This window comes from Sinocyclocheilus rhinocerous, unplaced genomic scaffold (assembly GCF_001515625.1).
Source record: "Sinocyclocheilus rhinocerous isolate Xijiao unplaced genomic scaffold, SAMN03320098_v1.1 scaffold66, whole genome shotgun sequence".
Taxonomy (NCBI): domain Eukaryota; kingdom Metazoa; phylum Chordata; class Actinopteri; order Cypriniformes; family Cyprinidae; genus Sinocyclocheilus; species Sinocyclocheilus rhinocerous.
In genome coordinates this window covers 511119-524948 of record NW_015662934.1, presented here as the reverse complement: position 1 = coordinate 524948, position 13830 = coordinate 511119, and the positions used below count along the sequence as shown (strand labels likewise).

Below are 13830 nucleotides of genomic sequence, written 5' to 3'. Positions count from 1 at the left end.
CTAACAAGCACCAAAAATAGAAATGCAAGATTAGAGTTTGCAAAAAAGCACAAAGGTGAGCCAGTAAAGGTTTAGAACAGAGTTTTATGGACAGATGAGACAAAGATTAACCTTTATCTAAGTGATGGGAAAGCAAACGTGTGAAGAAAAAGGGAACTGCAAATGATCTTAAGGCATACAGCCTCATCTGTAAAGCATGGTGGAGGTTGTGTCATGGCATGGGCATGCAAAAATGTGACATTCTGTAGTTTTGTCTCATATTCATCTTTTAATCATATTTGCAAATGTCTTGACTCCACAGCAAACAAAGCAATTTTGTCTTTAGTGTTCCAATACTTATGGAGGGCACTATATGTATATATATATATATATATATAAATAACTATTTTATTTTATTATTTTGTTTTGCTGCTATTCCAGCCACATTATTTCCCTCACTCATCTGATATAAAATAATTATTTTGTTTTATTTATTATCCACTTTTTCCTTCATCCATCTGAATAAAAAAGAATGAAAATATAATTTGTGTTATTTTTTGCAATTATTTTTTTATCTTATTATATATGTTTGTTTATTATCTAATTTTATGTTGCCTCATCCATCTGAATAAATTGTTTTATTTATTTATTTGTATTTGTATTTGCAATTTGTATTTTATTTTATTTTATTTGGCTCACTCCTCTACATGCATATGAATTTTTACTTAAAATCTTGTTTTGATGCTATGTGTCAACTGCCCAACCCATTTATAAATATTAACTTTATTTATGAACAGTACATCAATAAGAAGTCCCATTTAGCTGTGTGTGTGTGTGTGTGTGTGTGTGTGTGTGTGTGTGGACCCTCACACATTGTCAAGGTTGTATTTTATTGCCTGGTGTTGTTTCACGGCCTGAATTTTAAGTGGCCGTTGGTGTTGAAGTTTTTGATGTAAATGATTTATGCTTCTGAATGGCTGGCCAGTTCCTAGCAGGGTGATTATTTAAAGCTAATCCTTGAGCAGAGTGCCAGTTGTGGACTCCACTCCGACCTTGCAATATTTTTATGGCAGGGCCTTGCAGGCAAGAAGACCTTTAACAACAAAAATAAGGACAAAAAATAGCATGCTCACTGTGCCATGGAAAACAATCACTTTTTTTCAGTTGTCAAATAAATATCATATAACAATCTCTTATCATTTATTTCCAATCATAGCGCACCACATATGGCATAAATTAGCAACCCAAGGGGGTTTTGGGAAAAGTAGAATTAGGTTTAAGCACTTGCACGTTTTGTTTATCCAAACAATAAATGTCTCACAATTACAAAAGGTAATAACTTATGTTTTTTATGTATAGGCTCATAATTTTCCATTTTAAAACAAAGCTACAGTACATGCACAAGAAGACATAATGTGACCTTTTGTTTGTCAGGACACTTTCCATCTGTTGTGAAGTTAGAAGCTGTATGTGTTATTATGCAAGGCCTATGCGTCTCTATTAGCTGGAATAATATGTCTGAGGGAGATTTCTGTGTTTATTAAAAGGTTGTTATGGCGAATAAAAGCATTGGTAATGCGAGCTATGCATTCAATTCGTTGGAGTGGACTAATTAAAATAGCGGTTGGGTGCTTATGAATAATTTATCACCCTTGTCAAGCTCTTTAGGCTTGCTCTCTAAATGGCTTGGCAACTTATTATATCAAATGTATGTTGCCCACAACACTTTCATGTTTGTATGAAGAATCACTATGTGAGAAACAATCTAAAATGCAGACTATGTTGAGTTGTAATTTAGCATAGGAATAAAGCCAGTCTCTAGTTGCACTCTGCATCTTTGTGTTTTGCGCTCTCTGCTGGACCATCCAAACACTGCTTTACAAAAGACACGCCAGAGGCCATTTTGAACATTCCTGCACTACCGTCATCACAATGTGTTTGATACATCATGAATTTGGTTCGTTTTGATCTACCTCATCTTCTTTTGTTTCTAGTAGGCCATGTGTTGTGTTGTGACATGAAATAAGAGTGTATACCTTTTGGTTAACACATTTGTCAATTCTTATTTTTCTCGTATATTTTACCTATAATAATAATAATGATAATAATAATAATAATAATAATTAGCCGAAGCACATTTATCGGACACCCTAACTCTTAATCAAGCTGTTCTCTATATATATATATATATATATATATAACATCACAATAATAAGTTCTATAAAATACTATGTTTTGACATTTAAAATTTTTATAGTAATTTGCCTTGATCTATCATGATTATCTACCCTCTAATATCGGTTAACATTGTGTTTTTTCAATCGCAGGTTCAAACATTGCCAAAGAAAATCCATTTCCCCGTTTGCTTTTCGCGGAATAGGGCGCGAACAGCAGCGTTGCCAGATTTTTGCCGGCACACAAGGGCATTTCCAAACTTTCTCCAAAAAGTCTCTGCTGGGACTAATTACTGCCCAAACTTTCCCTAATGAGCCGCCGTGAGTGTGCTGCACCGGCCGAGCGCCTGTGGGGTCGGGCGCAGGTGGGATGTCGGTCAGTCGTACAGATGTGAAGGTGTTCTCCGGATCTCCCTCCCTCTCCATCTCCCTGTGTTTTATGTCTGCGTCACAACAAGTCGAAGGAGAGTGAGGCAGAGATGATGATGGCGTCTCTCTCGGGCTGATTCTCATGCCGCTACCCTGACAAACACGCTCGATAGCATCAACCGAGAGACAGGGGGAGGTTGGGAACATGAAGCAGAAGACAGACAGAGAGAGAGAGACGGACGGACAGACGGTTGCGCACTGACGGCTTGAGTGACGCGCGTTTGATCCGCCGCGACTCTCCAAACGCGCCGATTATTCGGGACAGTGATTGAGACGCAGAACAACACCGGGCATCAGGCGTTTCATGTGAGACTGACATCTCATCCCCGTCTCTGTGACCCCAGCAGAGCAGAACACTTAACACAGGTACATCCCGTCCACGTATGATCTGTCATGCGTGTTAATTGATATGTGCATGCGCGGTTCATCATGTGTGTCAGCTCTTCGGAGTTGGGTGCATTGATTAGGGCACATCTGGCCATGCGTTTTGCATGCGCTCTTTCATTGCGCGTTGTTGTTCCATCTGCATATATTATGGTCCGTTGCATAAGGCAGCCAGTGTTTTTGATCATGTGTGGCACTGCAATGTACATTGACTCTTCATCATTTATCCTACTGTACTGTATACTGTCGCTATGCACAGAGTTTAACCCTTTAGGCTGCTGCTGTTTGCTGTTTGCTGCTGCTGGTGTGGAAACACAGTTTAATGCCCCTGGATCTTTTTTTTGCACTTTTCTTTCCCACGCTCTTCAGGATGGGGGGAGTCAGTGAAGGAGAGGATGTTTTAGCCAGGTGGAGCGATGGACTTCTGTACCTCGGCAATGTCAAACGAGTAAGTTTGCTGTTTGTCTAAGTTAGTTTGAAAGAGAGAAAAGGACACTATAGCAGAGAGAGGAAAAGAGAAAGTTTGAAACTGACTTTTATCTTGGACTCGGGTAAATCGGTGTAGTGCTGTTTGTGATGTTGGACTGTATTTATTTGGCAGGTGGACAGCGTCAAGCAGTGCTGTTTGGTCAGATTTGAGGATAACTCTGAATTCTGGGTCCTCAGGAAAGACATCCACTCATGTAAGTGAAGAAACTTTAGATTCAAACTCAAAAAGTAAGTAGTGAATACATCCAGAATGAAAATAATTTATACTTTGCATAAAGAAAATGAAGCCTATTTTAGGACTATTGTAATTTAATTTAATTTTATTGACTAATTAAATTTTTTTCATTATTTCTTAATGAAAAGTAAGCACATCTCCCTTCCAAAGAGTTATTAACAGAATTCATGCCTTTTCCTTATATATATATATATATATATATCAGATTTCTCAATGGTGATTGTTACTATTTACTTTATTTCCAAACATATGTAAATGTATTTAAATCAACTTAAATTAAAGATAACAACAAACACTGTCAACTGTCAATGAACAAATACTATAATTTAAATACTGTAATATATACATTTTATTTATTTATTTATTTTGCATTATAGTAATGAGAATGAGATTTCTTTTTAGATTACAGTAATGAGGTTTTGCTAAAAAATTATTTAAAAAAGATAAAACAGGCTTCTTTTTTAATAATTCTCTTTAATATAATTTTTCTTTACATTTTCTTTTTGTTTAGGGTTAAATATGACCAAGACATGTTCTAGACAGGTTATATTATATTAAACTCTAGATATAACACCAGAATTATGCCCTAAAGAATTAGGAGCAATTTACAAAATATTAATAAAAGCTACTAACTGAAGTTATTTATTGAAGTTAATTATTTACTATATTGTCACTATAAATTTATTCTGAAAAAAAAACAGTTTCTATCTGTTGCAAATGGAATTGCAAGAATAATTAAATAAATAAAAAAATTAACTGTTTTTAAGCATGTTTTCTTAACACCATGCTGCCATTGGTCGACCAAACATAGTCCCGCCCCAAACTCACATAGTTGGTTGAGTTACTGTCTCAGGCTGGTTGGGATGCTGTTCTTCAATATTCAACATATACATACATTCTTTTTTTTTTTTTTTTTTTTTTAGCAGATTTTAAAATTACAATATAAACATGACATATATGTTAAACAACACAATCTGCAATTTTCTTTTTTTTTTTGGATGCTTTTTTAACATCTAAAAAAAAGGCACACATCACTTTTACATTAAATCGTATTTGTTTTAAAAAAAATATTTCATTCGCTGAAAATGAGAAACTATGTAATACATTAATGTATTTTTTATTAATTATTAATCTAAAGTAAATTGTTAATCTAAAGTAAATATCGAAACAAAATGTTGATGTATACTAGATATTGAAACGTAGTTGTTGTCTGTACAGTAAATGATTTGTTTCTTGTGGTCAGTCTCTTCAGGTGGAGAGGAGGTGTGCTGTATCTGTGATGCTCCGCCTCTTAAAGAACCTCTCGTAAACTGCCTCAAATGTCGCCACGGTAATATGACAAATGAAACAGTATCGATTTCTTCTATTGGTCTTATAGTTCTTTTAGTTTTTGTGTATCAAGTAATGCGTTACTCATGTTGCATTTTTTGTTCTCGATCCATTGTTTCCCCAGGTTATCATCCAGAGTGCCACACGCCGCCCATTGAACCTGAAGTTGACCCCAACAGCTGGATATGTCGCCAATGTGTCTTCGCAGTCGCAACAAAGGTTGTACCTCGCCTCAATCCTGAAATGAACATTTAGAACCATGGACAGCGTTGTCATTCAAGGTCTATTTCAAATCACACACAAGCTTTAATCTTGCTCTGAGATGTAAAGGGTATCCATGGCTTACTGCACTTGACTGCGTATTTATTACATTGCAGCACTCTGCAGGTGATGGCGGTGGTAGAGCTGCGTTAAATGGGCCTGTGCTTTAATCTGTCTGTCAGCGCGCTCGTTTCACAGGCCTTACATGCTGATTTGAAGATAAAATCATATTCACCGACCCCCCCCCAGCAGGAAATATTAATGACTTCCTTCAGCGTGTCTTCTCCAAATTCAATCTTCAGATGAAATCGCTGTTAAATGTGCTTACATGACAGGAGAGGTGGGATACATTGGAATGACGAGCTGTGTTCTGTCCTAGAGAGGGGGAGCGTTAAAAAGAGGACGCTTCGCACGGCTCATGCAGATCATGAAAGTGCGGCTGCCCTATCAGCTGTCATCTTTAGACTGGGACCCGCAGCACTTGACCAACCAGCAGCAGTGTTACTGCTATTGTGCTGGACCAGGAGAGTGAGTCCAACTTGTATCATTCTCACATGACTATGGCAATGTTTAGAATGGAATATTAGAGTACTGCGATTGTACAATGTGCGGGATGTACTGCTTGGGTCTACTGATGCATGCAGTATGCAGCATTTTAGTTCAAGTTATAGTTTGTTTGTTTGTTCATCAGAACTGATTTGGAGAAATTTAGCATTGCAGTGAATGGGTGCCGTCAGAATGAGACTGATCAAAAACATCACAACAATCCACAAGTAATCCACACCATTTCAGTCCATCAGTTAATGTTTCGTGAAGTGAAAAGCTGTGCATTTACAAGAAAAAAATCTGTCATTAAGATGTTTTTAACTTCAAACCATTGCTTCCTGGCTAAAATACGAGTCTTATATCCATAATATTGGTTTCTTTAGTGAAAAAGTCTGAATCAGGAGAGAAATATGCACATACATACAGTCTAAAACAGCTCTAAACAAATATTTTGGTGGATTTTGATGTGAGAGGACAGCAGCGAATGGACTTCTTTTGCTAGAGGAAGCATTATTATAGGTTATGGACTCTTTATTATTTATTAGCCGGAATCAGTGGTTTAAAGTTAAAGCACTTTAATGATGGATTTGTTTCTTACAGACACACAGCTTTTCACTTCACAATGCATTAATTGATGGACTGGAGTTTTTATCAGCAGTTTGGACTCTCATTCTGACGGCACCCATTCACTGCAGAGGATCCATTGGTGAGTAAGTGATGCTTAATTTCTCCAAATCTGTTCTGATGATGAAACAAACTCATCTACATCTTGGATAGCCTGAGAGCGAGCAAGTTTTCTGCAAAGGTTAATTTTTGGGTGAACTATACTTTAATATTTTGAATGAGTTGTTATTTTATATGATCTGTTTTAATTTTAATGTCAGTTAAAGTTTTAATCATTTTGTTAAGTGTTCTTGTCACTTTTATTTATTCATTTATTTTAATGTGTCTATATAGTTTTTTTAATTCATTTTTTAGTGTTAATAGTTTTAGTTAATTTTAACAATCCTGCTTCCTACATCCATAAAAATCACAGAAATACTATTTAAAAGACATTAGGCAAAATTATTTCCAAAAATGCTGAGAAAAATCTGTAGCGTGATTTGTTTGCAGATGCTAATTGATTTGATATTTTGGCATCTAATGCAATGACATTCAGACATTTGAAGTGTGTTTTAAATGCCTAAACATTTTCTGGCTGCACTGTACTGTATATGCAGAAAATTTATTAAATAGATACTTTAAAGTGGAATTACACAACTAGCAATTGCAGCAATTATGCTTTCATTTTAGTTGAGAGTGATGTTTTTTCAGGAGTAAGTGTGTCTAAATTAAAGCATGTTGTTTTTGTCAGGTGGAATCTGAAGATGTTGCAGTGTGGGAGTTGTGGGCAGTGGTTTCATGAAGCTTGCACTCAGTGCCTGACCAAACCTCTTCTCTATGGAGACCGGTGAGGCTGATGCCGTTGTTAAGCACATGCTGTTGCTAAGCTAATTCTGTCTAAACCTTTTCATCTGTGTCTCCTCTTCACCTTTCAGCTTTTATCAGTTCCAGTGCTCAGTGTGCACAAATGGTCCAGAGACCATCCAGAGGCTTCCAATGACCTGGTAAGAGCGCTGCTTCTGTTCTGTTTGCAGGACTGCAGAACTGATCTGAAGAGCTGAATGTCGTTTCTGATGATCCTCATTGATTTGATATTTTGGCATCTAATGCAATGACATTCAGACATTTGAAGTGTGTTTTAAATGCCTAAACATTTTCTGGCTGCACTGTACTGTATATGCAGAAAATTTATTAAATAGATACTTTAAAGTGGAATTACACAACTAGCAATTGCAGCAATTATGCTTTCATTTTAGTTGAGAGTGATGTTTTTTCAGGAGTAAGTGTGTCTAAATTAAAGCATGTTGTTTTTGTCAGGTGGAATCTGAAGATGTTGCAGTGAGTGAGCTGTGGGCAGTGGTTTCATGAAGCTTGCACTCAGTGCCTGACCAAACCTCTTCTCTATGGAGACCGGTGAGGCTGATGCCGTTGTTAAGCACATGCTGTTGCTAAGCTAATTCTGTCTAAACCTTTTCATCTGTGTCTCCTCTTCACCTTTCAGCTTTTATCAGTTCCAGTGCTCAGTGTGCACAAATGGTCCAGAGACCATCCAGAGGCTTCCAATGACCTGGTAAGAGCGCTGCTTCTGTTCTGTTTGCAGGACTGCAGAACTGATCTGAAGAGCTGAATGTCGTTTCTGATGATCCTCATTCTGTTGGATTGCAGGGTAGATTTGGCCCATTTGGTGCTGTATCACCTCTCCCTGTGCTGCAAGAGGAAGTATTTTGATTTCGATCATGAACTCATGTCTTTTGCAAATGAAAATTGGGAATCTTTGCTTCTTGGCACGGTAGGAAAATATAGTCAATAACACAGACACAGCTCAATTTAAAGTCAACATGAAACATCAAATGCAACCCATTTTACTTTTGTTATCTGGCATATTTATGAATGAAACAGGATATCTACCAGAAAATGGTTGTGTGTGTGTGTGTGTGTGTATATATACACACACACACACACACATAGGAAATGTGTGTCATTACACATTCAGGAAATGTGGACATGAAATAAATCTTGTCCACATTTCCTGAAACAATGTATTTATTCATGTTTTTTTTTTTTAAGTCTTCATAATATATACATTTTCGATTATAATTTTATTTAAGGGGGTCTGAATACTTTCCGTACCCACTGTATATATATATAAATTAATCACATAACAAAATGACTAAAACCTCAAGTTAAAATGAAAACTGAAAATATAAAATATAAAAAGAAAATCAAAATATTAGTAATAATTGTTTTACTGGACAAAAATAATTGATAAATTATAATTTAAAAATAAATAAAATAAAAAGAAAATAAAAAGAAAATAATTTTTTGTCCAATAAAATATTTTCTGTAAAGACGTATTTTTACTCTCCATAAATGATAAATGCCGCCTGCCTCTGATTAACCATAGTAAGCAGCACATCATGATTCATGGCTTTGACATGAAGGATATTGACTAAAATTAAGCACTTCAATACATCCTTATCTTTTCAATAAGAAATACATCAACACAGGAAAGAAAACTGCACTGGCATAGCTGTTTCATAAGGTTTTAAGGAAGTAAATAGGGTCAACTTTGATTTCATGTTGACTTGAATGTATTCCTGTGTGTAGTTTTGAATACTCTCTCTTGCTTCTCCTGTGAACGCTCCGATTATTTCCTGTTTTTATGAAGCTCCTCCCTCAGAAATACGCGATGGGCTCAGATTGGTTAGCTGACCCAGTGTGTTGTGATTCGCTACAGGGCCGTCCTTAGGGGGGTGAAACTGGTGCGGTCGCACCCAGTGTTATTTTCGTCAACGAAGACGCTGTTCATTATTGTTTCTCCTCTATGCCCCGCCTTTCTGAAACGCGTCGATTTTGCCTTAGCAGCGCAAAAGGTCATGGGTTTGATTCCCAGGGAACACACATACTGGTAAAAAAATGTATAGCCTGAATGCACTGTAAGTCGCTTTGTATAAAAGTGTCTGCTAAATGCATAAATTATAATTATATTAATTATAAAATGCGCTGGACACATCTGAATATTTGGTGTCTTTGCAACTTCAACTTCAACTTCAACAGCAGTCCAAATGTCTATCGTGTAGAGTATCTCATGTAAAGACGATATCTTCGTTTGCAATGAACTTTCAGCATTGTAACTTTGCAGATATTGTTTATGCTCACACAGCAACATTACACACTAACTAACGTTAAAAAAGTTAAATCGCAATCAACCACCCCTTTAAGTCCAATTGGGACGTTAAATGCCCAGCATCAGTATAGCTTCTGAATTAAGGGTCACAGCACCAGAAAAGCATGTCAAAATAAATAATGCCTACACCTCAAGAAGACACAGTTATATATGTATATAAAAAACCTCAACATTTACTTGTGCTGTAAGAAAACAACATTTCCTATTCCACCAGTGTCCACCACAAATGTGCAAAGATTTAACTTTTTTTTTTTTGGTGTTGTGTTTTTTTTTTCATGTTTTGAGTCACAGTTTATTTTATTTTATTATTTTTGTTTTGTTTTGTTTTGTTTTGCACTGAACAGGTAGTCCAGCTTTGTTTTCCTCATCCATCTAAAATAAAATAGTTTTTTTAATACCACTTGTGTTGTTTTGGAATTTAATTTAATTTAATTTAATTTAATTTAATTTAATTTAATTTAATTTAATTTAATGGAATTTAATTTAATTTAATTTAATTTAATTTAATTTAATTTAATTTAATTTAATTTAATTTAATTTAATTTAATTTAATTTAATTTAATTTGCACAGGTAGTCTAGCTTTGTCTTCCTCATCCATCTTAATTACAACATTTTTCATTTGTGTTATTGTTTTACAATTTCAATTATTATTTTTTATTTTATTTTATTATGTTCTTGTGTTCTGCTTTTGTTTTGTTTTATTATATAGCGCTGCACAGATAGTCCAGCTTTGTTTTCCTCATCCACCTTAAGTACAATATTTTTCATTTGTGTTATTGTTTTGCAATAGCTTTTTTTTAGTTTCATTTTATTTTATTGACCACAGTTTCCTTTAGTGTGGTAAGCACTTTTTTTTTTCTTTTACTTTTTATATGTTGCTAGCAAAAATGTATTTTGTCATAATACACAGCTATTTTTAATCTGCAATTTTTAAATGCAAATTGCTATAGTTATGACATCTACCAGTAGGGGCTAACTGGCAAAACTAACTAGCCCAACCTTACGCAATTAATGTGATCGTTCATTACCATAATTTCCAAATGGTCGGGAACTGCAGTCTCTAGTTTTGAGCTGCTGTGTTAAACTGCTATTGTCAGTTGACTTTGGTAGTAATGATATGTGCCTCAAAATAATGCCGTCATTTAGATTCAGTGTGGTGAACTTTTCCTTCAGATTGAGTTCTTTTTGCATGTCTAATTTGTTGTCTTCAGTGCAGAGGACCCTTGTCGACTTCCAGCCCCCTGCCTTCCATTCTCTCTGTCCTCGGCTCACCCAACCGGACAGCGCTATGAAAGCTGCCCGTCTCTCTACCTGCATGACGTGCCACCCTGCCCCAGTACAGTCGGCATGGGGGGGCCCACGCCGATGGGGTGGGGGGGAAGCGACTCCGTCAGGATCCTAGCCAGACGCGTAACGGCGGACGGAAAAGTCCAGTACCTAGTGGAATGGGGAAATGTGAACGTGTACTGAGAACCTGTGTGCGACAGAGAAAGAGGAAAGGGCTAGAGACATCAAGATGCATCATTAGAGTTTGCATGGTTACGAGCAGAGGTGTGGAAGCATCAATGAGCAGGTGGGTGTTCAGCGGTCGGGAGAAGAAAACCACATCGAGCAAATCCAGGTTGAGCTACACAGCAGCTTCACTCTGAGATTATACTGTTAAATCTCTTACACGTTCTTTTACAGTGTCTCCTATATTTTGAATACTGTTAGAAAACGCCTTTAGAATGCCTTGAACTTTATTGTCATGATTTGTAATGTATAAGCTATTCATCGCCATCACATGTTCTTCATGTACACGTAACGGTCAGAAATTTCAGGAAAGCTTCATCATGCGGTCACATCAGTAATTGTAATATTTTAACGACAGGGAAAAAAGTGCTCCTCTAAAAATAGTCATTTTAGAACAATTCCAAGTTTAGTCCAAGTCAAACTCAATCAACAGCAATTATAGCATATTGTTAATTATTAAAGCAATAAGCCCCAAGAAATGCTGCTTAGCTGTTATAAATTCACTGTAAACCACAGCTTCACGGGGCTTATTGCTTTTATAAAATGGTTATTCCATATATGTAGTAAGGGTTTCACAAAATAAGACAGAGCAAATAAAGTGTAATGATATTAATAAAAACAGTATTCTTCCACCCAACAATGTAGTTCCTCAGAATTAGCTGGGGTTGCAACAAAGTGGTTTCCAAGCAACAGACAAACGTAAACAAAGGTGTATGTTTGTAGAGTAATTTACAACAGCTTCGAACGTGGCTCAGCCAATCAGAATCAAGGACCGGAACTCTCCGTTTTATAAAAAAGAAAATAATTTCCACTACCAAAAATGTGGGTTACACTTAAAATGGAAGTGAGGGAGGCCAGTCTGTTAATGTTACAATGCCAGTGGTTTACAAATTTGTTTTCTAAAAATTGACCCTGTTAATTCCATATAAATGCTTCACTATAATCTTGACATTTGCAGCTTTTTATGATTTATTTGTTTATTTATTTATTTTAAAAGATGTGGGATTAACGTTATGCTACAAATGCTGTTGAACTTGTACTGAACCCTGGGATATTCCTTCAATAGCAAGCGTATGCTTCAAACTTTTCATGATGGGTGGCAAACAAAACATTCAGAATGTAGTTAATACACATTTTTAAACATTAAGAGATATTTTTAAGTAATAATGACAAATGATTATAGTTTGTCAGTGTATTTTATTCAGAGGAGGAATTTAAATTAATACATTTACATTTCATTTAAATTTAAAAGACTGTTCTTAAATCTTTGAACCCTATTCAAATTACTAACTTGTGGAAGCCTATTTCTGACACATAAGACAAAAAAATGTGCTTTGGTAAATCTAAATCATGAAATCAAAAGTAAAATCAAAATGACAAAATGTAATTTATGAGATGAGATAATTATGAAATAAGTCAAAAAGTGAAAATTAGGAGATGGTCATTATTATGACAAAAGTCATAGTTATGACATAAAATGTCATGTCAAAATTCTGACGTCATATTTATGAGATAAAAATTATAATTATGACATAAAAATATAAATTATAAACTACCATTTCATAATTGACAAAGTTATGACAGAATAATTATTTAAAAAAATAATTATGACAAATATCATAGTTATGGCATAAAAAGTCAAAATTATGAGTCTAAATTTTTGTAATAATTGTGACTTTTTATGTCAGAATTTTGACATTCTATGTCATGTTCGCATGTTATAATAAAATTTTTTTATATTATAATTATGAATTTTTATCATAAATGAATTTTATTTATTTTATGAGACTTTTCATTTAATGGATATGATTTAAAATGTCATAATTTCATCCTTTTTATATGTCATAATTGTGACTTTTCATGCCATAATTGTGATTTACCAAAGCATGATTTTTTTTCTTACTGTATGTGGACTTCCATAGTAACTCAAATAGCTAATCGCTTATTGTTTTTAAAAAGTGCAGTGACAGAAACATGATTCAAGATGACAGAAACTGAAAACATTTATCAGGTCCAATAAATATTACATGCAGATCATTCTACCTGAATAAAAGCGTGAGGCTGTTAGTCCTTATGTGAAGCTCATTTCATCAGTGAATGATAATGAATGTATTGTGTGTGTGTTTTTTTTTTATTCATGGTATGTACTTGTTAGGTCATAGATGGACTGATTTCATGTCAGGTTGACAAGAATTAGCAGACTGTAGTCTTTTTTATAGTCAAGACTAAGTTTAATTTGATGTATTCTTTGACGTTTTGTCAGATTATGTTTATATGTACTCTAGGTTGACACCTAAAATGTAAACAAACAATAAAAAGATATCATTATGTTGTATAAAATTGGCACTCGTCCAGTTCCTCCGCCCACAGATTTGGTGGAATTTTGTCTTTTTTTTTTAAATGTTGGTTCTAAAGTCTTTTCCAGGAATTTATAACAATAGAGCATATGAACATACACTTGTCATAATTTCTTCATTTGGACACATGAATTAGACTATTTCTGCAGTTCTGATGGAGAAATATTGTTATAATAGCAATGTTTTGTCTATAAGAACAAAGCAATACTGAGGTGCAAAGTAAAAGAAAACTTAAATCCACCTTTGTCTTTTTGACATGAATTTTCTAAAAGATTATGTGTGTGTGTGTGTGTGTGTGTGTGTGTGAGAGAGAGGTATGTGTGTGTGTGTGTGTGTGTGTGTGT

The 13830-nt window shown here is 35.1% G+C and overlaps 1 protein-coding gene across 1 annotated transcript; it reads left to right on the top strand.

The window, feature by feature from the left end:
- Positions 1–2522: 2522 nt before the first annotated feature.
- On the top strand, positions 2523–11556 carry LOC107728449 (PHD finger protein 1-like). Its single transcript, XM_016538610.1, has 11 exons — positions 2523–2948; positions 3336–3414; positions 3568–3649; positions 4934–5020; positions 5144–5238; positions 5660–5808; positions 7181–7276; positions 7365–7433; positions 8095–8218; positions 8329–8351; positions 10829–11556. The coding sequence occupies exons 2-11, from the start codon at positions 3337–3339 to the stop codon at positions 11085–11087; spliced, it is 1062 nt and encodes a 353-aa protein (XP_016394096.1). The 5' UTR covers positions 2523–2948; position 3336; the 3' UTR covers positions 11088–11556.
- The last annotated feature ends 2274 nt before the right edge of the window (positions 11557–13830 follow it).